General features: G+C 45.6%; 1 protein-coding gene across 2 annotated transcripts in view; it reads left to right on the plus strand.

The window, feature by feature from the left end:
- LOC112215166 (plexin-D1) overlaps window positions 1-24,102 on the plus strand; it is a 99,901-nt gene extending 75,799 nt beyond the window's left edge. For both annotated transcript variants that reach the window (XM_042299211.1, XM_042299212.1), the window contains 18 exons: window positions 913-1,062; window positions 2,649-2,763; window positions 3,425-3,532; window positions 5,344-5,456; window positions 6,473-6,577; window positions 7,437-7,567; window positions 10,382-10,580; window positions 10,747-10,893; window positions 11,083-11,239; window positions 11,450-11,553; window positions 12,363-12,426; window positions 14,045-14,079; window positions 14,853-14,957; window positions 15,268-15,431; window positions 15,534-15,681; window positions 18,371-18,511; window positions 20,203-20,277; window positions 22,843-24,102. In XM_042299211.1, coding sequence (XP_042155145.1) covers window positions 913-1,062; window positions 2,649-2,763; window positions 3,425-3,532; window positions 5,344-5,456; window positions 6,473-6,577; window positions 7,437-7,567; window positions 10,382-10,580; window positions 10,747-10,893; window positions 11,083-11,239; window positions 11,450-11,553; window positions 12,363-12,426; window positions 14,045-14,079; window positions 14,853-14,957; window positions 15,268-15,431; window positions 15,534-15,681; window positions 18,371-18,511; window positions 20,203-20,277; window positions 22,843-22,959 — 2,178 coding nt within the window. In that variant the 3' untranslated portion in view covers window positions 22,960-24,102. The remainder of the gene's footprint in view (window positions 1-912; window positions 1,063-2,648; window positions 2,764-3,424; window positions 3,533-5,343; window positions 5,457-6,472; window positions 6,578-7,436; window positions 7,568-10,381; window positions 10,581-10,746; window positions 10,894-11,082; window positions 11,240-11,449; window positions 11,554-12,362; window positions 12,427-14,044; window positions 14,080-14,852; window positions 14,958-15,267; window positions 15,432-15,533; window positions 15,682-18,370; window positions 18,512-20,202; window positions 20,278-22,842) is intronic.
- Window positions 24,103-24,438: the final 336 nt, after the last annotated feature.

The raw sequence follows: 24,438 nt of genomic DNA on the forward strand, positions 1-24,438 counted from the left end.
GCAAGGGGGTACTCAATGTTGCTTCTTGTTTTCATTACGAAGGTGGATTCCACTTTGGGTGGACCAGGCTAGATGTTTGTGGGCTTATCCAGGTTCAGATAATGTTGGATGGAGTAGAACGTGTTTGTTTGATGGGGATTGTTGTTTGGTTAGATCCTATATTAAGGACATCTGTTGGAATGTGGGTGGGTTTTGTTTGCTTTCATCCTGTTTTGGTCCTTGGAATTCATTGTTTCATGTATGTGTTTTGTCTGAGTGTGCGTGTGTGCGTGTGTGTGTGTGTGTGTGTGTGTGTGTGTGTGTGTGTGTGTGTGTGTGTGTGTGTGTGTGTGTGTGTGTGTGTGTGTGTGTGTGTGTGTGTGTGTGTGTGTGTGTGTGTGTGTGTGTGTGTTTGAGGAAGTGTTTGTTGACAGAGACCCAGGGGGTGGCATCCTGCAGAGGGGACAGGACAGTACATGGTCCTGAGGGTGTAATCACAGAGAGGAAACACACTGGGGATAAACATACAACCTCTCCTCACACAGCAGTCTCCACTGGTGGGTGGGTGGGTGCATGTCCGCGTGTGAGTGCGCATGGAGGGGACCAGTGCTCCTACAGTGCATTGATGAAGGAGTGGCTGGGGTTTAGATGGACAGTGTTCTTCATGACAGTCAGTGGGTTAGTCAGTTTGGAGAAAGTGTTCTCTCCATGTCTACTGTGTGATTCTTTAAGATGAACTCTCGCCCTGTGTATGAGGAATGTTGTGAGACTGAATGAGTTTGGTTCTGGACTACTCAGTGGGTGTGTTTATGTGTGTGTCTGTGTTTATGTGTGTGCCTGTGCTTGTGTGTCAGCTGTGCCTATCCAAGACAGACCATGGTGTCCCTAGAGCTCTGACTGACAGACGTCTGTTTTTGTTTGGGTCTGGCACAGAAAGGACCGAGCAATCTGGAACTGGCGCCGGAGGAATACTCAGTAATGATTGGCTCCTATCCCTGTGACATCAGCTTCCATAACGACCAGCTGTTCCACTGCAGCATCAATGGCTCGCTGGGCTCCAGTGAAGGAGAACTGCCTGTCACCGTAAGTACAACTGCATTATATTTTAAGGCTACTACTTTGGACCACATTATTATCAATGTTTTGAAACAGTGTCCAGTTTGGTATAAGTACCAACTTAACTATGCCTCGATGATCTGGCTGAGAGCAGAGGGACGAGCAGGATGACAGGCCACTCTTGGTCAGGGGACAGGGTGTAACAGTAAATGAATCAAAGAGTAAACCAATCTGATATCTGTTCATCTGTTATCTGCTCATCTTTTGTCTGTCTGTCCATCCCAATCACACGTGTAGGGGGACACAGGCACGCAAGCATGTGCGTAAACCTGCATGCAAGAGTAAACACACACACACACTCTGGGCTTCAGCTGAAATTACACTTTCTCGGAAAGGACAGTAGGACTTGCCCATATGGTTTTTGTTTTGTCTAAGAAGTCTCTCTTTATAATAGGGCTCAACCAACTAAACCCTGCCTTGCTCTGATAAAGACTCTATCTCTCTCTCGTTTTACTCTCTCCCCCCACTGTCTTGTCTGTTGCACATTTCAGTTTTGAGAGGGCTTATTAGGGAAAATAAGGCCGTTGAGAGCAGTGGATTAGAATGGCCATGTTTGTCTATCTGTCTGTCTGTCAGTCTATGTCCCTCACAGACAGTCAGTGAGGCGTGAGTCACAGAAAGAGAGAGAGGGAGGAATGGAGTGTAGGAGGGGAAAAACTCTCTCAGGATGTCCATAAATAAACACATGCAATTAGCAGACAAACACAGAGGGCAGGGGTCCAACAAGATGTCAAAACACTAACGGTTGGGCTGCCCTCATACCTCGTGTGTGTGGTGTGTGTGTGTTTAGATATTTGTGTGTGTACCGGTGTGTGTGTACGCTAGCTCCCCCCAGTTTAAAAGGTATGCAAATGCTTAGCTTCTGGGCATTAAAACAACCTTTATGATTTATTCAGAGACTTTTCAGTGGTGTACTAGTACCTACTTTTACCTCCCTTTTTTCCCTTGGCTCAGAAGTGAAGCTGAGCCTCTGTATAAGGGGAGCTGTGTGTGAGGGGTTGTGTGGGCTGCTGTACCCCAAACCAAATATGAACACAGAACAATGGCATTTCTTTCCAACACTCTTTCTTGCTATGTTTTCATGGTTTGGAGAAAGAATTGGTTATACCAGAGTGAGACCCCGCAGAGAGAGAGACCACTCATACCCCTCCTCAGTCCAGGAACAGAAGGATATGGGGAATAGGACCTTGAAGCAGACATACTGAATTTTGTCAACAAGGTTGTGATAGGGAATTGGGTTGGACAACCAGAAAGCAGAAGTGAAATTCATCTCTCCAGTCACATCTGTTTACCCTGAACTGGTTGACTAATACCATCACACACATTCCAGTGTGTGTGTGTCATGTTAGCCTGAATGTGTATTTGTTTGATTGTGTGTGTGTCAATGTGAGATTGTGTGCATTTCTATACATCAGAACATATGTTTGCATTTGTATGTCGAAACATGCCTGCTAAACACCGTTCTCTCCCCTGAATCCTCTTTCCTCCTATCTCACCCTTTCTTTCAACCTCTCTCCTTTCTTTACTCTTTCTCCCCTTCTCTCCCTCCCTAGGTACAGGTGGGTAACTTCCAGAGGATCATAGCCAAGGTGCAGCTGGGTGGTAGTGAGCTGGCCATTGTGGTGTCCATCGTGGTGTGCTGCGTCCTGTTGCTGCTGTGCACTGTGGGTAAGTGTCTGGGCTGGTGACGTTGCCGTGAATGATGGATGTCTGGGCTGCCTGGCGACGGATGCTCCAGATGTGAGGGAGATAAAAGGATCTCTGGGGTTAGGGTCTCTCTCCCCCAGTCTACACAACACAAAGACACCACTGTTACCACTGCTCCCAGTGTGTGTGTGTGTGTGTGTGTGTGTGTGTGTGTGTGTGTGTGTGTGTGTGTGTGTGTGTGTGTGTGTGTGTGTGTGTGTGTGTGTGTGTGTGTGTGTGTGTGTGTGTGTGTGTGTGTGTGTGTGCGCATGTGACGTTTGTGTCTGTGGGTGCGAATGTTTGTTCTCACGTAGTTGTGTGTGTGTGTGTGTGTCTTTTTGAATGTGTGTGTGTGTGTGTGTGTGTGTGTGTGTGTGTGTGTGTGTGTGTGTCTTCGAACAAGTGTGTTTTTATTTCTCTCCAGAAGCTGTTTATGTATGGAGCTTTTACAAATGGAGTATGTCCTGATTCATTACAACATTTCAACCTGTGGTAACAGGATATGGCATCTATTTATTGACTCTTATGTCTCTTTCTGTGTGTTTCTCTCCCACATACTTTCCCTCATTCCCTTTTGTCCCTCCTTTTCTCTCGCCCTTTTCCTCTCTCACTCCATCTCCCTTGCACACACACACACACACAGCTCTGGTGGTATACTGTACTAAGAGCCGGAGGGCGGAGCGCTACTGGCAGAAGACTCTGCTGCAGATGGAGGAGATGGAGTCCCAGATCAGAGAGGAGATCCGCAAAGGTTCAGAACCACACACACACACACAATTGCACTCTCTTGTACTGGCAGAAAGGATGGAGTTTCTGTGTGATTCGTAATGCTACCAGCAGGTCTCCCTACACTCAGATGTTATTTAAGCTCCATTGAAGACTCACTCATGTTCTCTGATGTCCCTGGGCCAAAGCTAAACAGAAAACATGGACCTTCACTTAGGGATAGGGCTTTTATGTGTGTGCGCTTACGTATGTGTGTGTCTGTGGTTGTATGTGGTGGAAGCAGTTGAAAGATGTGTGCATAGTTAGCGTGACTCATAAAACACACAGACTGAGTAGTGATCACTCACACACAAACATGGTGGTCACACACTGCTTCAGATGTGTCTACTCTGAAGGGGCAAAGTGGTAGGAGTGTGAGAGGGGAGTCGAGAGGAGGGGGGTCACTGTGGGCCAGTTTGAAGGCCACAGAATGTCTGAGCGACCAGATTTATAGGACAGATAGATAAAGATGGATAAAGAAAGAAAGAGAAATGGAGAGTGGGAGAGGAAGAAATAGGGGCAGGAGTCAGGGACATGTTTCTGTGAGGAGAGGTGTGGGAGGAGTATGAGGGAAAGAAGAGGAGGGTAGGTTTGTTAGGAAGGACACAGATATGTGGGTGAGAGTGTCAGGGGCGGGGGACAGGTTTGGGAAGGGAGTAAAGAGATTGGCATATTGCAGGGACAATTTAATTAGGCAAGTCAGTTAAACAAATTCTTATTTACAATGATGGCCTACTGGGGAACAGTGGGTTAACTGCCTTGTTCAGGGGCAGAACAATAGATGTTTACCTCGTCAGCTCAGGGATTTGATCCAGCAACCTTTCGGCTACTGGCCCAACGCTCTAACCACTAGGCTACCTGCCGCCCTAAAATCAGATCACACGTGTCCAAACTTATTCCACGGAGGGCCGAGTGTCTTTCGTGTACTTGATTAATGAATTAAGGTCACTAATTATTAATGAACTCCCCACACCTGGTTGTCTAGGGCTTAATTAAAAGGAAAAAACAAAAAACCTGCAGATACTAGACCCTCCATGGAATGAGTTTGACACCCCTATCTAGATGAATGATAATAGTTTGGTATGTGTGGGAGTGATAAGGTGTGTGACTGAAGAGCATTGGAATTTGGCTGTAGAGTCAGTCATTGATGGTCAGGCCTGACCAAAGGACTATTTGTCAGAAGATGTATTATCCCGAAGGGAAATGCTAAGAGGGAGTTTTGGCCAGACACACACACACACACAGATACACACACGGAATGTCTCCATGGTGATTATTGTATAAAACGTAAACAAACTTCTCATCCTGGGGAAGGAAGAGCTTGTCCATAAAGAGATCTCCCATGTCCAATAACGAGACAACACAGCCCCTCCATGTCTCATAACAGCTTGTAATGACAGAACATAATCCACTCATAGCAGAACCTATGAGACCCATGTGTTTAGATATGTTGATACGGTTCTTGTGGGTTTTACTGCTAGCACACATGGTTCTGATAGGAGACTCTCAGATTGAATCTGGCAGCTCTGATTGTGTTTTGTAAATATTTCCCTGCATGCTGTGCTGGACTGCAAATGCTGGCACGGTCATGTGACACCAGAATATGCTAATGTAGTTAAACCTGGGTTCTGGGATATTCTAGAATGTAAAAGAAAGTTCTAGAACTAGGTAGAGACATATGCATGGTTCTGGGCCTGTGCTCTGGAATAAAAGACATTGTCGTCTGAGGTGTTCTCGACTAAATGACCTGTGAATGGTGGTGAGATGTTGTCCTCTAACCCTGTGGTGTCCCTCCAGGCTTTGCAGAGCTGCAGACAGATATGACAGACCTGACTAAGGAGCTGAACAGTAGCCAGGGAATCCCCTTCCTGGAGTACAAACAGTTTGTCACACGCACTTTCTTCCCCAAGGTGAGTCAGTCACACACACACACACACACACACACACACATACACACCGACCTTCTTCCCCCAAGGTGGGTATCACCTTACTACAACCATTAGAGGGAGATTTTCGATCAGAAACCATTTACATTGAATAGTTCTTCCGTCCCAAAACTTTTCAAGCGTGGTGTGGTTTTAGTCACTAGCGGAGAACATATATTTGTTACAGGTAAGTGTTTTCTCCTTTCTGGTGTGCTATCCATCTGTTTTTCCACAGACAGAACAGTGTGTTTCATGTTTAAACATGATGTTTCAAGGAGACAGAACATTGCTGGGCACTCACACAAGAGAACTTTCCCCACTTATGTAAACACACTGCTGCACGCAGCACACATTCTTCTACTCACCCATACACACCATACACCCATACTTACACTTTTGTATGCACATACACGCTTTAGTACAACCTAACAATGGCAAGGAGCTTAGCTAATAGAGCACGTGTCAAACTCATTCCATGGAGGGCCGAGTGTCTGCGGGTTTTCGCTTGTCCCTTGTACTTGATTGATGAATTAAGGTCACTAATTAATAAGGAACTCCCCTCACCTGGTGGTCTAGGGCTTAATTGAAAGGACAATCCAAAAACCGTCAGACACTGGGCCCTCTATGGAATTAATTTGACACCCCTGGGTTAGAGTGTTGGGCCAGTAACCAAAATGTCGCTAGTTTGAATCCCCGAGCTGATCTGTCAATGTACCCTTGAGCAAGGCACTTAACCCTAATTGCTCAGGCTCCCCGTTGATAGTGGTAGACGATGGCCGTGACCGCACATTCCCGACGGTGTCTAAGGGCGAGTTGGGATGTGCAAAAAACACATTTCCAATCACACATGCATTTTAATACACACTTGTACATGTGTGAAATAGGAGAAATATAAGCACCCACTCTATTGTTATTATTTTGTACTTACTCCAACATCGCCACACACACAAGCACACACTGTCCGCTCACTCTGATTCTGTCTCTCTGTGTGTTTATCTCAGATGTGTTCAGACTATGAGAGGAGTCTGGTCCAGCCCGTCTATGAGAACAACGCCCTCGGTCCACGAGCCCTCCCTGAGACACACCCCCTTCTGCAGGACTGGCAGGTAAAGAGTTAACCCCCTGAAGTGTTCCACTAGCCATTCTGCTCTCCTCTACCTCCAGCGCCTCTGCTTCACAACTGGGTCACACTGATTATTACGTCTCCACGGTGAGGCTGTTGATTAGGAGTAACTATAGAAGGAAACCACAAGTGTGTGTGTGTGTGTGTGTGTGTGTGTGTGTGTGTGTGTGTGTGTGTGTGTGTGTGTGTGTGTGTGTGTGTGTGTACATTGCATTTTAATTCCCATTCAGCAGCTGCCAGTCCTTATGATTCTGGCAGTTCTCATGTTGTCAAACACTACCCCAGCCCACCCAGACACTGGCAGGTTGTTGACACACTTCCCACCATCTCCCTAACAATGGCACCACACACATTCTACTGTAACCATGTAGACAGCCATCTCTGGTTGTGTGTGTGAGAAAGCGAGAGATCTACTATTGCATCACTGCATGGTTTTGGGTCAACAGCCTGGGGAGCCTGTCTAAGAGTGATAAAGTGTTTCAGATCCTTCCCGTGTTTTCCAGGCCACAGCGTCCAAATCTCACATTGGCCATTTATCACCGCTCTCCTGTCACTGTGAAAACAGGAGCATATTGCTGCAGTCCAGGGGGAAGACTTTATCAGAGCACTGCTTAATGCACCGTTAGATAGGATATCATCTCATTAACTAGGCTGAGAGTGTGAGAGAGAGCAGGTGAACGCTCCGAGGTAGAAACTGCATAATGACTTTTAGTGATCATACCCTGATCAAATGAAGTTATGAGGTGGATTTGGGTTAGGGAGGAGACTGACTGAACAGGTTGGTTCAATACACATACTGTAACTCCCTCTTTTCTCTCTCCTCATTCTCTTTGTCTCTCCAGCCCTCTAACACAGCCAAGCCTAACATGGAAGAGGGCATAACTCTCTTCTCCACTCTTCTCAACAACAAGCACTTCCTGGTTACCTTCGTCCACGCGCTGGAGCAACAGAAGGACTTTGCCGTACGCGACAGGTAACCATGAAAATCATGACAACCATGCACACTTCAAACCCAAAACACTGTTACTGCATAAGGCCCCGATTCCAACCCAAGTTAAACATGCAAAAATGGAACGTCATTCCCTTTTTATGCATTTCTCTCTATGCGTATTCTGACCTTGAACTTAAGCATGAGAATAGCACGCTTATTCACCCGCTATTCGTTCGGGGTAGAGATCTAAGAAATGAAGGTGTGGCAGAGGTGTGTCTACAGATAAGCGGTATACTGACCTTGACTTAATTCCCTCATAATTCCACCAGTTTTACATGCCAGGAAACCATGAATAAGGTGGAGCGAACCTGCAGGTTTCAAGTGGAAAAAGCATCTACTTTCTTTTTTCCATAGAAACAACAGCAGTCTCCATGCACTGTATGTCATGTTCGTCATAACGAGGAGACCATGGTGCAGCGAGACCAAGAATACATTCTTCTTTTATTCCACAAAGAACACTAAACAAACTAACAAAACAACAAAAACGAACGTGAAGCTATGTAACAGGAGTGCTGCCAGGCAACTACACATAGACAATAACCCACAAAACCAAAATGGAAAATGGCAACCTAAATAGGATCCCCAATCAGAGACAACGATAAACAGCTGCCTCTGATTGGGAACCAATTCAGGCCACCATAGACCTACATTACCTAGACATACAAAAACCCCATGGATATACAAAAACCCCATAGATATACAAAAACCTTAAACAGGACAAAAACACACATACCCACCCTCGTCACACCCTGACCTGACCAAAATAATACATAAAACATAGATAACTAATGTCAGTGCGTGACAGTACCCCCCCACCCACCCCCAAAGGTGTGGGTTCCTGACCGCAAACCTGAACTTATAGGGGAGGGTCCGGGTGGGCATCTAACCTAGGTGGCGGCTCTGGTTCTGGACGCCGCCCCCCTTCTTTGCACTGAGTCCGCTCTTGTAGCACTGACCCGTGGATCATCTCCGGAGGCTCTGGACTGCGGATCCTTGCCGTAGGCCCCGGGCTGGGGACACTCGCTACGTGGACCATCGCCGGATGTCCTGGGCTGGGGACCGTCGCCGGAGACCCCGGACTGGGGACCGTCGCCGGAGACCCCGGACTGGGGACCGTCGCCGGAGGCTCCGGACAGGGGACCGTCGCCGGAGGTTCCGGTCTGGATACTGTCGCCGGAGGTTCCGGTCTGGATACTGTCACCGGACGCTCCGGACTGGGTACTGTAGCCGGACGCTCTGGACTGCCGAGGCGCACTGTAGGCCTGGTGCGTCGTGCCGGAACTGGTGGTACCGGGCTGAGGACACACACCTCAGGGTGAGTGCGGGAAGGAGACACAGGACGTCCTGGACTCTGGAGGCGCACTTGAGAAGAGTGCGAGCAGTAGGAACAGGACACACCGGGTTGTGAAAGTACACTGGAGACCTGGTGTGTATAGCCGGCATCAATTGTTCCGAAATTTTAACACATTTCAGAATGAGTACGAGGAACTGACACAGGTGGCATCGGACAGCTAACACGCTCCTCATGGCGAATGCCGTGCATACTACGCCAAACCAACAGCTCTCTCTTCACTCTCCTCCAATTGAATCAACAACTCCTCGAAGGTCTCATAATCCCCCTCCGTTCACTCTCCTCCAATCTGTCCAATAACGCCTCGACAATCTCTGACTCACCCCTCAACTTCGCCGACTGCTCCATGTGCCCCTCCCCAAAAACAATCTTGGGGTTTCTGTGGCCTACCTTCCCGACGTCATTGCTGTCCTCTCTTGCTCCTAGGCGACTCCTCAGCCTGTGTCCAAGGTCCTGCTCCGTCCAAAATGTCCTCCCAGGTCCATCCCTCCTTAACACGCTGCTTGGTCCTTTTATGGTGGGTTATTCTGTCACGTTCGCCATAACGAGGAGACCACACATAGCAGGTAAACCTGGAGCCTGGTGCGCGCTTTACAATGACTGGACCATTGTCAAACACTTTGCGTAAGAAAGGCGTGCATAAGAAAGGCGTAATTTCCTAAGTCGGAATCGGACCCTAACTAATGATCCTATGTATCCACCTCTTCCCAGTTCAAAGTGTTTGTGTAGAATATGACAGCTCCATACAACACCTCAGCATATCTGTGTAAAAACAATGTTGTTCTGAAGGCTCTTCAAAGAACTGGGATATTCCCGAGTCCCACCCTTAGCGTAGTTGCCAACAACCGGATGCATCCAATTTTCAGGGATATCTTCAACCTAGCTTCCTTTTCTGCTGAAAACTAGATTTAGGAACTCAGGCATTTCTTTTACTCCTGCTACATTAGGTTACCTGAGACCAAACCACTTCCCTCCCTCTCCAGGCTAAGCAACACAGCAGCTATAATATTTCCCCTACCTGGTCTCCTGGATAAAAGGCTCTTTGTTATGGAAATTACCCCGTCCACACCCTCTATCCATTTGGACCACTCATAAATAAAGCGGAGCCAGTTCAGAAGGGAAACCCCAGTGTGGTGGCATCAGCTGATATTACACCAAATGTATTTGACACTCTACTTACATGCGGTCTATTGAAGTTGACCAGTTCTACACATGCTTCCTCAATGCCAGATGTCACACGCACACATGCGCTGGTGTCTCTTGCTAATGCCAAAACTATGTATGGTTATATTTTCTAATAAATGGTTAAATGTACAAGTGGTATTTCCTTTCTGAACTACATAACTCTGTGTGTTCTCAGGTACGGGGAGTAAATCCTCTTGCATGTCTCTGTACTCTATTCTCATACACATTTTGGTGTTTTTCTTTTGTCTCTCTTTCCTCAGGTGTAGCCTGGCGTCCTTGCTCACTATCGCCCTCCATGGTAAACTGGAGTACTACACCAGCATTATGAAGGATCTGCTGGTGGACCTGATCGACGCCTCGGCCGCCAAGAACCCCAAGCTGATGCTGCGACGCACAGAGTCTGTGGTGGAGAAGATGCTCACCAACTGGATGTCTATCTGCATGTACAGCTACCTCAAGGTGTGGGAAGGATGGCGGGATAAAAAACGAGACTCACCTTGATCTTTTTATGAAATCATGAGGATCCACTGTCAATGTAGTTGAACCCCTTACTGAGAAACATCATCCCTCAGTTCTCAAAGCTATCTGTTACGTTTTTAACATGTTACTGTGATGTTTTCTTCAGGAGACAGTGGGCGAGCCCTTCTTCCTGCTACTGTGTGCCATCAAGCAGCAGATCAACAAGGGTTCTATAGACGCCATCACAGGGAAGGCCCGGTACACCCTCAACGAGGAGTGGCTGCTCAGAGAGAACATCGAGGCCAAGCCACAGGTCAGTCACAACACCGCAATGCTGATTTCATATACTGACCACTGATTGGTTAATAAAAAATCTAAAAGTCTTGCTGTATGCATGTATCATGTGTCAATCATTCACCTCTATATAATCCTGTTTATAATGTCCTAATTAAATAGTGACCTACCCTGCCTACTCTAATGTCCTCCCTCTCTTTGTGTCCAGAACATCAATGTCTCGTTCCAGGGCTGTGGGATGGACTCTCTGGCCGTGAGAGTGATGAACACAGACACCATCTGCCAGGTGAAGGATAAGATTCTAGATGCCTTCTATAAGAACCTGCCCTTCTCGCAGTGGCCCCAGGCAGAGGACGTAGACCTGGGTGAGAGAACTGTATTTTATTCTCCTTCCTTTATTTAGATTGATTGAGAAAGACATTTTTTGAAAGGGACCCCAGATCAACTCTTGCTTTGTAGCACAACTGGCATGAAGCTTATACAATAGATGGCCAAATGCATTTGAACATTTATAACATTATTGTCCCTTTCCTCGTCCCTCTCTCCCTTTTTCCCCCCTCTCTGCTGTGCTGTAGAATGGTTTGCGTCTGGTAGTAACAGCAGGATCCTCCAGGACCTGGATAACACTTCAGTGATGGAGGATGGCAGGAAGAAACTCAACACAGTCACGCATTACCAGGCAAGGCTCTGCTCCCACAACACACACACCAACTCACCTGTGCCTGCGTGAGTGGATGCATAAGTGAGGTTGTGCGTGGTGTGTGTCCCCTGTGTCTGTGTGTTTTCCCTGACATTAACACACTCACAGCAAGGGTGGAAGTAACAGAGAGGTGAGGGTGAGAAGTCACTGTAAATGTTGACTGCCCAAGGAGTGCCACATTCTGTTTATCTGTGTTTGCATACAGATGGGTGTCAATACAGTATGTGTGTGTGGTGCCCCTCTGTGACTGTATGTTTGTTTATGTCATCATACACATGTTGTCTGTTTTTGTGTGATTTCTGTTTTTATTTGTATCTGTCATTGTCTGTGGTGGGTATTTGTGTGTTTGTCTTGGTGTAAAAAAAAAATTGGGGGTCTTGGCATTTTCTAGTGTCTTGTCATGTTTGTAATGTGTCAGAGTAATTCTGTGTGTCTGAGTGTATTTGTGTGTGTAAACAGTCGGGCGGTGACCTATAACCTTTGCCCTGTTACCAGTGCTGTTACGTGCTCTGTTAAGTTAGTGCTGAGTTGTGAAGGCAGTGAGGCACAGTGTGTACTAACAGTCTCGGTTCACTGGCAAGGCTGTTCAATCCATTTCCCTGTGTTGACTTTAATGAGCCCAGCGAGCCCCCCTGGAACCCTCCTGGAGCCCCCCTGGAGCCACCCTGCCACTTCAGACTCACACACACACCCGAACACACACACATACCCTGAGGCAGCAGATAATGATCCAGTTCTCGTGCTCCCCCTCTCACCCCTGTCCCTGTGACCTCTGAACCCTCCCACAGATCCCAGAGGGGGCGTCGTTCGCCATGAGCATGAAAGACAAGAGAGACAACACCCTGGGGAGAGGTAGGTCACACACACACACTCTCTGTCACCTTGTCACACACTCCTACATGCTTAGAAAAATAGAAACTTTATTATGATAAAACCACACACACTCACTTCATCCTGAGCATATTACACACACTCACACATCAAACCACCGACATGCATACATTTCCCGCCATAAAACACGCTGTAGCAGTCTCGCTTATTCAATCACACACGGATGCACGCACACACACAGTACATCAATCAATAAATCAATCAGATGTATTTATGAAGCCCTTTTTACATCAGCTGATATCTCAAAGTGCTGTACAGAAACCCAGCCTAAAACCCCAAACAGCAAGCAATGCAGATGTAGAAGCATGGTGGCTAGGAAAAACTCCCTAGAAAGGGAACAGAACATGGCCAAGATGTTCATAGATGACCAGCAGGAAATAATAATAATAATCACAGTGATTGTAGAGGGTGCAACAGGTCAGCACCTCAGGAGTAAATGTCAGTTGGCTTTTCATAGTCGATCATTCAGAGTTAGAGACAGCAGGTGCGATAGAGTGAGCGAGTCGAAAACAGCAGGTCTGGGACAGGTAGGACATCCGGTGAACAGGTCAGGGTTCCATAGCCGCAGGCAGAACAGTTGAAACTGGAGCAGCAGCACGACCAGGTGGACTGGAGACAGCAAGGAGTCATCAGGCCAGGTAGTCCTGAGGCATGGTCCTAGGGCTCAGGTCATCAGAGAGAGAGAGAATTAAAGGGAGCATACTTAAATTCACACAGGACACCGTATAAGACCGGAGAAATACTCCAGATATAACAGACTGACCCTAGCCCCCCAACACATTGCAGCATAATTACTGGAGGCTGAGACAGGAGGGGTCGGGAGACACTGTGGCCCCGTCCGACTATAGACAGGGCCAACCAGACATTTAGACCTTTCTACAGCATGGTTGATGTCCAGTAGCCATAAGCATGAACAGATATCTAGCCCCAGATGAAACAGGAGGGGGAGTGTTCCCTGTACCAGATGATTCTCTACTGTGACGTCAACATTTGGGATGGTCTGCTAACCTCACCCAGAACAGATCTTAGTTCTGACAGACCCGCTCTGTCCACCCTAATGATTAGGGCCTCTCCTCTCAGTCATATTGGGCCAGAAACAGGCTAAATGGATGTGAAGTAAACCCTGGCTAATGTAAAACACATTTACCCCTTTTTGTGATCCCCTCAGAGGGTCTGGACTGGGACCGGGGCCTAAACCTGTCTGCCAGACAAAGCTAGGCCTGGAGTAATGAGAGCACAGTCACCATGGGGGGGGTTGTGTGTGTGTGTGTGCCTGAGCTTTGTAAACTCATTAGACTGGCTCCAGCACCAATCACAAACTCTGTCTGTTTCTCTTCAGCTTTTCTCCCTCATTCTTTCACTCATAATCTTTATTTTTTTCACTCAGCTCCCAATCCACCTGAATCGTTGGCTCTTACATACTCTCTCTTTTTCTTTTTACTGTCTTTCACTCGCCTTCCCTCCTCCAATCTTCTTTTTTTCAAACTGCCTCTTTCTCGCTCTCTCTCTCCTCTGATTTCTCTCTCTCTCTCCTCTGATTTCTGATTGTTTTGTTCTGTTTTTTTCTCTCCCTCTGCAGCCAAAGACTTGGACACAGAGAAATATGTCCATTTGGTAAGTACAGACACACTCACTCACACACACACATGGACAGAGAGCTTTCTCATTCACCCCCATTGACCCCGTTCCTTCTGTCATCGGCCCCATTGGTCTCAGAGAGAGCTCAATTTAACTCAGACAGACACAGTGAAGGCCTGAGCAATACATCTGACTACATACTTTCGTAAGATTTTGAGTGTGCATGTGCTTGTAGGAAAGCTGGAGCAAGGACATGACAGCGCTAATTGCACATTAGCCATTGAAAAAAACTCATATGACTTTGGGTTTGACATGAGTTCTTGCTTCAGTCATTTTTAGTGTGCAGTTGTTTGTTGTAGGACTTCATATTATGGTGTGCTGGCCTGGACTGGAGCTTGTTGACAGGCTCAGTAGACGACAAACGCCAGTGTCTTTCTGCCCCGGCTCCATAGCCCTGTCCTAGCTAAGACCTGTAGGAGCATGTCACATGATACTGGTACTGCGTAAGAGAAAATTCCAGACTTTTCCAACTTGCAGTATTTCATAAAGTGACATCATGTTAGTCATACCTCATAAATCCCCACTGTGATTCCTGGGTCGTATTCATGAGGCAAGAATAAGAGAAACCTTTTGAAATGGAAGACGTATTAACTGAACTTTTCCAAAAATAACACAAAAAATAATAATTTCATCTCCCTGTCAAATGTTAGTCACACCTACAGTACAGTAGATTCCCGTTTAGAATGAGGTAATTTCCCATGGTGCTGAATGGATGTTTTTGTACCCTGACCTGCCCCCTGCCCATCTAGGTCCTGCCTCATGATGAGCCGTTTGAGAATAAGAAGTCCCACAGACAGAGTCACCGTAAGAAGGTCCTCCCTGAGATCTACCTGACACGCCTCCTCTCCACCAAGGTCAGAAAATAAAAAATACATGGCAGCCATCTTGAACGATTTGCAGTCTGTGACAGAAAGCAGTGCCAGCCTAGTTTGGGTCTGTTACTGCTTCAGCTCGCCAACTCCTTATCATGTCCAATCGTGAGCCTAAACAGTTTGGCATGACAATCAGAGTAGCTGGCTAAACCAGAGGCATCACTCCTTAATCATTATTAATCATCCCATTACCAGTTCTATTTACAGTGACATCATCCTGGAATTCCAAACAATCCATCTTGATCCCAGTTCTGGTTCTGTGTCTGATCCCATCTGTGTTGTGATTCCGTAGGGAACATTGCAGAAGTTCCTGGACGACCTTTTCCAGGCCATCCTCAGTATTCCCGCAGAGCGTCCCCCACTGGCCATCAAATACTTCTTTGACTTCCTGGAGGAGCAGGCGGACAAGAGGGGCATCACCGACCCCGACACCCTGCACATCTGGAAGACCAACAGGTAGGGGAACTAGATACATCGGATCATCTACTCATCAATACTATAGTACCTCTAATGCTAAATGTTTTCTGAAGCTCACAGAATGTTTTCCCATCTCCTTAGTTTACCTTTGCGCTTCTGGGTGAACATCCTGAAGAACCCTCAGTTTGTGTTTGACATTGATAAGACGGATCACATGGATGCATGTCTGTCTGTCATCGCCCAGGCCTTCATAGACGCCTGCTCCATTTCAGACCTGCAGCTGGGCAAGGTGAGACACAAAAACACTTCACACATGCATTACATACACTTTTATGGTACATGTGATACAGTACACTACACATGTAATACAGTACACATAAACATGCATACACACATACACATATTCACTGCTAGGTAAACACACACTCATAGACGTGGTTACACATCAGCAGTCGCTTAGGGCCCCCGGCCGCTAGCGCCTCCCCCCCCCAATGTTTTTTTTGTTTCTTTGGAACTCAGTCGGGGTCTCAACTCACTGTTGAGAGTTATAATAGTAGAATATATAAGGTGTAAATTGGAAATTTGGTTGTGTATCAGCAGATTTTCTCTTTTTTTGACAGTCACTCAATTAGCCATGTCAGCTAACAACTTTTAGATTGTAAGTTAGTCTAGCCAGTTATCTAAACTTGTAGTAATTATGGCCGAATACCGACCGGCACACATGTCATGACAAAATGTGTAGAATTGCAGGAAATGTGCTTTAAAACTGCAAAAATATATCTCTGCCTCATGGCGAAATAAGTAGAATTGCATGATATTTCTTATAAAATTGCAAAATGTTCTCTTCACTCCATGGCAAAATGTGTAAAACTGCAGAAAACTTCCTTTAAAACTGCAATATTTTCTTTACGCCTCCTTGGCATAATGTGTAGAATTGCTGGATATTTCATTTTTAAAGGGTACATTTTTCTCTCCACTGTCAAGAGGCAGACAATTTTGGTTACCCAAATCTCACTTAGGGTACCCAAAAGGCTAGAGCCGGCCCTGATACAAATACACAAGACTGCTGTACCTACAGCATATACTCTTACACACAGAAAAAAAAGACATTTTTGACAGCAGAATCTCTTATCCAGAGTAACTTACAATTATTGAATTAATCTTCAGATAGCTAGGTGAGACAACCACATATCACGGTCTTAACAAGTACATTTTCCCTCAACAAAATAGTTATCAGCAAAGTCAGTGGTAGTAGGAAAAGACGAGTGCAGAAATCCCCAGTTTCCTCCCCAGTCCCTGCCAACCTCCCTCCCCTCCTTTCTCCAGTCAGTCCGTCAGCTCTGTCTACCTCTCCTCATGTTATTTCAGCCCAGTCTGCTCAACCAAGGTCATGAGCACCAGGAATTGTGTGTGTGTGTGTGTGTGTGTGTGTGTGTGTGTGTGTGTGTGTGTGTGTGTGTGTGTGTGTGTGTGTGTGTGTGTGTGTGTGTGTGTGTGTGTGTGTGTGTGTGTGTGTGTGTGTGTGTGTGTGTGTGTGTGTGTGTGTGTGTGTGTGTGTGTGTGTGTGTGTCTTTCAGTGCCCTTACTCCCCACAAATCAGTCTCATCCCTCGGACGTTGTGACCCCTAGCATACACACTGCTTCCTGTCTCTCTGACTGACTTCCTCCCTTGAGATATTTGTCAAACAATGCTGATCTATTCCACTTGTTCATTGCCAAAGAGCCAATGCAAGCACCTCAAGCATGTGAAACACACACAAACAAAGAAACACACCGTGGCACCGTAAAAACATCTAGATGCTCACATCCCGATGCTCATCGGACATTTGGCCAGTCCTAAAAAGAAAAAAGACTATTTTAGGCTTAAGGGTTAGGTTTAGAACTAGGGTTAGGGCAGGTCCACGGGACCCAAGGTGTGCACATTTAGTTTTTTTTCCCTAACACTAACTAACGCTGATTCAAATGATCAAAGCTTGATAATTAGTTGATTATTTGAATCAGTTGTGTAGTGCTAGGGCAAAAACCAAAAGGACCGAGTTTGACAAACCCTGGGTTAGTGTCAGGTTTAGGGTAAATAGGACTTTGAATGGGAATCCCCAAAAAGTCCTCACAAGTATAATACACAAGTGTGCGTGTGTAGCGGTCAGAGGACAGGACATCGCTCTGCAGGGGTGAGAGAGGGCTTAGAAACGAAGCTGCTTCCACGAAAACCTTATCTGGTGGCCTGCAGACATACAGTAGGGATGGAGGGGGTGTGGGCGGTTATTAGGGGTCAAGGGGGGTCGTCAGGCAGATGGAGGAACCACAGGAAATGAAATGACCTTGTGGACAGGAAGAGAGGGATCCCTATCAGGAGGAGGGGCAGTGGCTGGAGTCTTCCTAGCTCCGATACCACACACACACACACGCAAATGCATAGCCTACATATCTGTATGCTCAGCTCAACCCAATACCTTGTATGTGTACCTTAGTGATTGAATAATGCTTTCAGTACCATTGTAAATGCTGTCAGTAACTTGGAGAAGTAGCAGATGTAAGTAGAATGAAGGGTTGTTATGTCTGGCCTGGTTCTCTGTGGCTGTGGATATGGCTTGTTTAACTTTCCTATTGTGAGGAGAGGAAACCCTGGGCCCTCCCTTCTTTGTCTCAGCATAAGGAGGTGCTGACCTACTCACACACTGATAACACCAACCACTCACTATGACCATGGACCGTAGACCAACCATAGACCAACTACATTATGACCACAGACCATGCTGCCCACAGTCTCATTAACAACTCACTGACCATAGACCACACTCACCATACACTGGACTGAGCACTGTCATACTGAAAACAATCTGACAACCAAACACAGGCAGTGGTTTATTACATACTGGTCGTGGTCAGGAGAGTGGTAAAGGACAGAACTTGTTTGGTTAACTACTAAAAGCTCCATAGAGGTTACTTTGACTAAATAGGACTGTGTCTTGTTTCAGGACTCTCCCACCAACAAGCTGCTGTATGCCAAGGAGATCCCAGAGTACAAGAAGAGGGTGCAGTGCTACTACAAGCAGATCCAGGAGATGGCGCCACTGAGCGAGCAGGAGATGAACGCCCACTTGGCCGAGGAGTCACGGGTGAGAGAGCAAGGGGTGACAGATCAATATATTGATTGATTGATTGTAATTTGTTATCCTTGGTGGCAGACTGTCACTGCATTCAACGGTGCTACACTGTTAATTCATGTATTACTTTTAGATTTTTTTTTGTTTACACTACCAGTCGAAAGTTTGAACACACCTACTCATTCAAGGGTTTTTCTTTATTTTTACTATGTTCTAAATTGTAGAATAATGGTGAAGACATCAAAACCATGAAATAACACATATGGAATCATGTAGTTACCAAAACAGTGTTCAACAAATCAAAATATATTTTATATGGGAGATTCTTCAAAGTAGCCCCCCTTTGCCTCAATAGCTTTGTACACTCTTGGCATTCTCTCAACCAGCTTCATGAGGAATGCTTTTCCAACAGTCTTGAAGGAGTTCTACACATATGCTGAGCACTTGTTGGCTGCTTTTCTTTCTCTGCGGTCCAACTCATCCAAAACCATCTTAATTGGGTTGAGGTCAGGTGATTGTGGTGGCAAGGTCATCTGATGCAGCACTCCATCACTCTCCTTCTTGCTCAAATAGCCCTTACACAGTCTAGAGGTGTGTTTTGGGTCATTGTCCTGTTGAAAAACAAGTGACTAAGCGCAAACCAGATGGCATGGCATAATCGCTGCAGAATGCTGTGGTAGCCATACTGGTTAAGTGTGCCTTGAATTCTAAATAAATCACTGACAGTGTCACCAGCAAATCACCCGCACACCATCACACCTCCTCCTCCATGCTTCACATTGGGGACCACACATGCGGAGGTCATCTGTTCACCTACTCTGCGTCTCACAAAGACACAGCGGTTGGAACCAAAACATCTCACATTTGGACTCATCAGACCAAAGGACAGCTTTCCACCGGTCTAATGTCCATTGCTCGTGTTTCTTGGCCCAAGCAAATTTCTTCTTATTGGTGTCCTTTAGTAGTGGTTTCTTTGCAGCAATTTGACCATGAAGGCCTGATTCACACAGTCTCCTCTGAACAGTTGATGTTGAGATGTGTCTGTTACTTGAACTCTGTGAAGCATTATTTGGGCTGCAATCTGAAGTGCAGTTAACTCTAATGAACTTATCCTCTGCTGCAGAGGTAACTCTGGGTCTTTCCTGTGACGGTCCTCATGAGAGACAGTTTCATCATAGCGCTTGATGGTTTTTGCGACTGCAGTTGAAGGAACTTTCAAAATTCTTGAAATGTTCCCTATTGACTGACCTTCATGTCTTAAAGTAATGATGGACTATTATTTGTCTTTGCTTATTTTAGCTGTTCTTGCCATAATATGGACTTGGTATACCACCCTACCTAGTCACAACACAGCTGATTGGCTCAAATGCATTAAGAAAGGAAAGACATTTGACAAATCAACTTTTAACAAGATACACAATTGAAACTCATTCCAGGTACCTCCCTCTTGAAGCTGGTTGAGAGAATGCTAAGAGTGCAAAGCTGTCATCAAGACAAACTATCTCAAATATAAAATATATTTTCATTTGTTTAACACTTTTTTTGGTTACTACATGATTCCATGTGTGTGATTTCATAGTTTTGATGTCTTCACTACTATTCTACAATGTAGAAAATAGTAAAAATAAAGAAAAACCCTTGAATGAGTAGGTGTACACAAACTTTTGACTGTATATCGGAACAATACGCTCACTCTGTTACAGAAATACAGAAACGAGTTCAATACCAACCTGGCCTTGACGGAGATCTACAAATACGCCAAGAAATACAGAAACCAGGTAAGATCTGCTATCTCTCCCACTACCTCTGCCCTGGATGAGCTGTTTGACACGTTTAAACTGGCCCTATCTCCAGCCTTATCACAGTCTATATTCCACATGGAGTTTAGAGTTTCAGAGAGAAAGAGAGAGATGAAGCATCAGTACAGGTGATCACATGCTTCTTTAAAGATCTAACGGCCTCTTCACAACCCCACACACCCTCCTTCACCCAGACCCGAAAAAGACCCGCGCGCACACACACACACCTACTGTTCCGTGGAATGATTCAGACAGTGATGATGTCTGAGGGCCCTCATCATAATGTCTGAGGACCCTCATCCTAATGTCTGAGGACCCTCATATGTTTAACTGCTGTTATACCTGCCATTCTCCTGTACCAGCAGACACCGGGGCCCAGTTGCATAAAACAGCTTAAATGAATTTTCCCCTCATCTTTCCCCTTAAAGTTTCCTTAACTTTAAGCCAGTTGCACAAAACATTTTAAGGCACATTTCCCCCTTATAAATAAACACTTTCCTGCAGTGTAGTGACTAAAGTGCCCTCTAACACTCAGAGGTTTCTCTGGGACTCTCTATGAATCACTTCTGAATGACACATTCTCGCACACAGCCCTCTCACTGGACACATGCTGCCAGTAACACCCACTGAACGCATGACAACTAGCAGGCATGAAAGGCAGCACAGGCATTTTGTTTTGTAAATAGTACAGTGGGGCAAAAAAGTATTTAGTCAGCCACCAATTGTGCAAGTTCTCCCACTTAAAAAGATGAGAGAGGCCTGTAATTTTCATCATAGGTACACTTCAACTATGACAGACAAAATGAGAAAAAAAATCCAGAAAATCACATTGTAGGATTTTTAATGAATTTATTTGCAAATTATGGTGGAACATAAGTATTTGGTCACCTACAAACAAGCAAGATTTCTGGCTTTCACAGACCTCTGTCCTCCACTCGTTACCTGTATTAATGGCACCTGTTTGAACTTGTTATCAGTATAAAAGACACCTGTCCACAACCTCAAACAGTCACACTCCAAACTCCACTATGGCCAAGACCAAAGAGCTGTCAAAGGACACCAGAAACAGAATTTTAGACCTGCAACAGGCTGGGAAGACTGCATCTGCAATAGGTAAGCAGCTTGGTTTGAAGAAATCAACTGTGGGAGCAATTATTAGGATATGGAAGACATACAAGACCACTGGTAATCTCCCCCGATCTGGGGCTCCACGCAAGATCTCACCTCGTGGGGTCAAAATTATCACAAGAACGGTGAGCAAAAATCCCAGAACCACACGGGGGACCTAGTGAATGACCTGCAGAGAGCTGGGACCAAAGTAACAAAGCCTACCATCAGTAACACACTACGCCGCCAGGGACTCAAATCCTGCAGTGCCAGACGTGTCCCCTGCTTAAGCCAGTACATGTCCAGGCCCGTCTGAAGTTTGCTAGAGAGCATTTGGATGATCCAGAAGAAGATTGGGAGAATGTCATATGGTCAGATGAAACCAAAATAGAACTTTTTGGTAAAAACTCAACTCGCCGTGTTTGGAGGACAAAGAATGCTGAGTTGCATCCAAAGAACACCATACCTACTGTGAAACATGGGGGTGGAAACATCATGCTTTGGGGCTGTTTTTCTGCAAAGGGACCAGGACGACTGATCCGTGTAAAGGAAAGAATGAATGGGGCCATGTATCGTGAGATTTTGAGTGAAAACCTCCTTCCATCAGCAAGGGCATTGAAGATGAAACGTGGCTGGGTCTTTCAGCATGACAATGATCCCTAACACACCGCCCGGGCAACGAAGGAGTGGCTTCGTAAGAAGCATTTCAAGATCCTGGAGTAGCATAGCCAGTCTCCAGATCTCAACCCCATAGAAAATCTTTGGAGGGAGTTGAAAGTCCGTGTTGCCCAGCAACAGCCCCAAAACAGGATGAACGGCACTGCTCTAGAGGAGATCTGCATGGAGGAATGGGCCAAAATACCAGCAACAGTGTGTGAAAACCTGGTGAAGACTAACAGAAAACATTTGACCTCTGTCATTGCCAACAAAGGGTATATAACAAAGTATTGAGAAACTTTTGTTATTGACCAAATACTTATTTTCCACCATAATTTGCAAATAAATTCATAAAAAATCCTACAATGTGATTTTCGGGATTTTTTTTTCTAATTTTGTCTGTCATAGTTGAAGTGTCCCTATGATGAAAATTACAGGCCTCTCTCATCTTTTTAAGTGGGAGAACATGCACAATTGGTGGCTGACTAAATACTTTTTTGCCCCACTGTATGTGAACAGTAAAGGCTCTTGTGGGGAGAGAGTCATGCATGAAGGCTGAAGAACTGCTGAAGTACTCTTTCTCTGTCTGGGCAGGTGGTTGAGAATCTGTCTTGTGCTGCAGAATGCATGAACACTTGAGGGTTACTGAAATGAGTCTCTCTATTTCTCTCTCTCGCTCTCATTCTCTAACTGTGGGTAGATACGTGTTGTAAGGTTGCTCACTTGGCCATTGTCTGAACTGTTTCTTTCTCGCTCTCCTTCTCCCTCTCTCTCTGTTAGGTGGTGAGTGCTCTTGAGTCCAACCCCACAGCGAAGCGTACTCAGCTGCACCACAAGTTTGAGCAGGTCATTGCTCTGGTGGAGGACAACATCTATGAGTGCAGCAGTGAGGCCTGAGTCTCCCTCCACCCAGATTCCAGCCTATTCCCCCTGGCTGCCTCCACCCTACCCGGGGTCCAAGGACCTAGGAAACCCCCAGTCCGTCTACCCTCCACATATCCCTTCTGTTTATAGAGCCCAAAGACAGAAAGGAACTCTTTGCTTTCAGAAAGATTTTGCTTTAAGACTGGAAGAGATGTCAGCTTTACTGTACCACCCCTAACCCAAGACTGCCTCAGAAACCTGATTGGGAGCACTGTACCATGGATTAAGAAATGTCCTAAGAAACGTACCTTGTATTGAGCAATTGCTTTAGATACCGAGGAATTGATACCCACGTCCCTTATATCAAATATAGAATCTCTGGATCCTCCCTTTGACTGTGTTGACTCTTCTATTCACACATGGATATAACCCCAAGCTGGTTTCCTGCTTATTCACACCTGGCTTAAATCTCACTCTGGTTTCACACTGCTTTGACCTGAAGCATAGTGGAGTTAGAGGAGGCACTTGGAGATGGACCTCATTCTGGATGACGTCACCGCCTCTGGGACCTGGATCCCCGGCAACCATCTTACGCACTGACCCCCTTTTTCTAGGGGGATGAGCCAATGATGCACTGTACTGTATGATAAATGTCTATAGCAATATTTATAGCTGAGTTATAATGCTTTCTGAGTGGCCTGTTCAATGATATGTGAATGAGAAACTCCTCCCATCTTCTTATAACCTGCACTGTTCTCAGGTTTGATTGGTGGAATGGGCAAAAAAACTCCACCGGTGCTTTGAACTACAAGTCCCAATGGGCTTTGCAAGTTGGTGATGGGTTATGGAGGAGTAGAGAGTATAATTAGGTGATTTATTTAGGTGATGTTTCATGTGCCAGACCTGCTTGCAAAGAGACTGGACTCTATATAATTACATTGGATATGTTCTTGTGAAGACAGGTTGATCTGTTTTGGAAGTGACTGAGAACGAAGATTGATTATGACCAAGCGGGAAATTTAGAGTAGAACTATGACCTTCAGTTAATCAAAGAGGAAGAACTGTTTGACATGACTGTACTTGTGATGCCAAAATGACTTGTGTCTATTGTCAGAGTTTGTGAAAGTAAATGCTATTACAAAGCTTTAATATAGTATAAAATGTTGTGAAATGTCAGTTTCGTAATCATATTTCAATTCCTGTTTTCATCAATAACAAGGGCTCGATTCAATCAAATCCGCTTTAGCCAACATCCGCATAGCGGTTGTTTTGGCGGTATGGGAACTGAGTTCGAGCTGTGGCTCCTGGCATTATACCTAAAGCGGACATTGCCATTGGCTGCACGTAGTTGCATTAACGAAAATCCCATGCAGCCTTATTTACAAGTTTGAACACTGGAATGTGAGATATAATCTACACCTGGATTAGGATGATAGAAATGCTCATGATTTCATTGGATGATTTATACATTTGAGCATAATTATTTCTATATAGCCTATATTTTCTCATTCT

Source organism: Oncorhynchus tshawytscha, linkage group LG16 (genome assembly GCF_018296145.1).
Source record: "Oncorhynchus tshawytscha isolate Ot180627B linkage group LG16, Otsh_v2.0, whole genome shotgun sequence".
Classification (NCBI taxonomy): domain Eukaryota; kingdom Metazoa; phylum Chordata; class Actinopteri; order Salmoniformes; family Salmonidae; genus Oncorhynchus; species Oncorhynchus tshawytscha.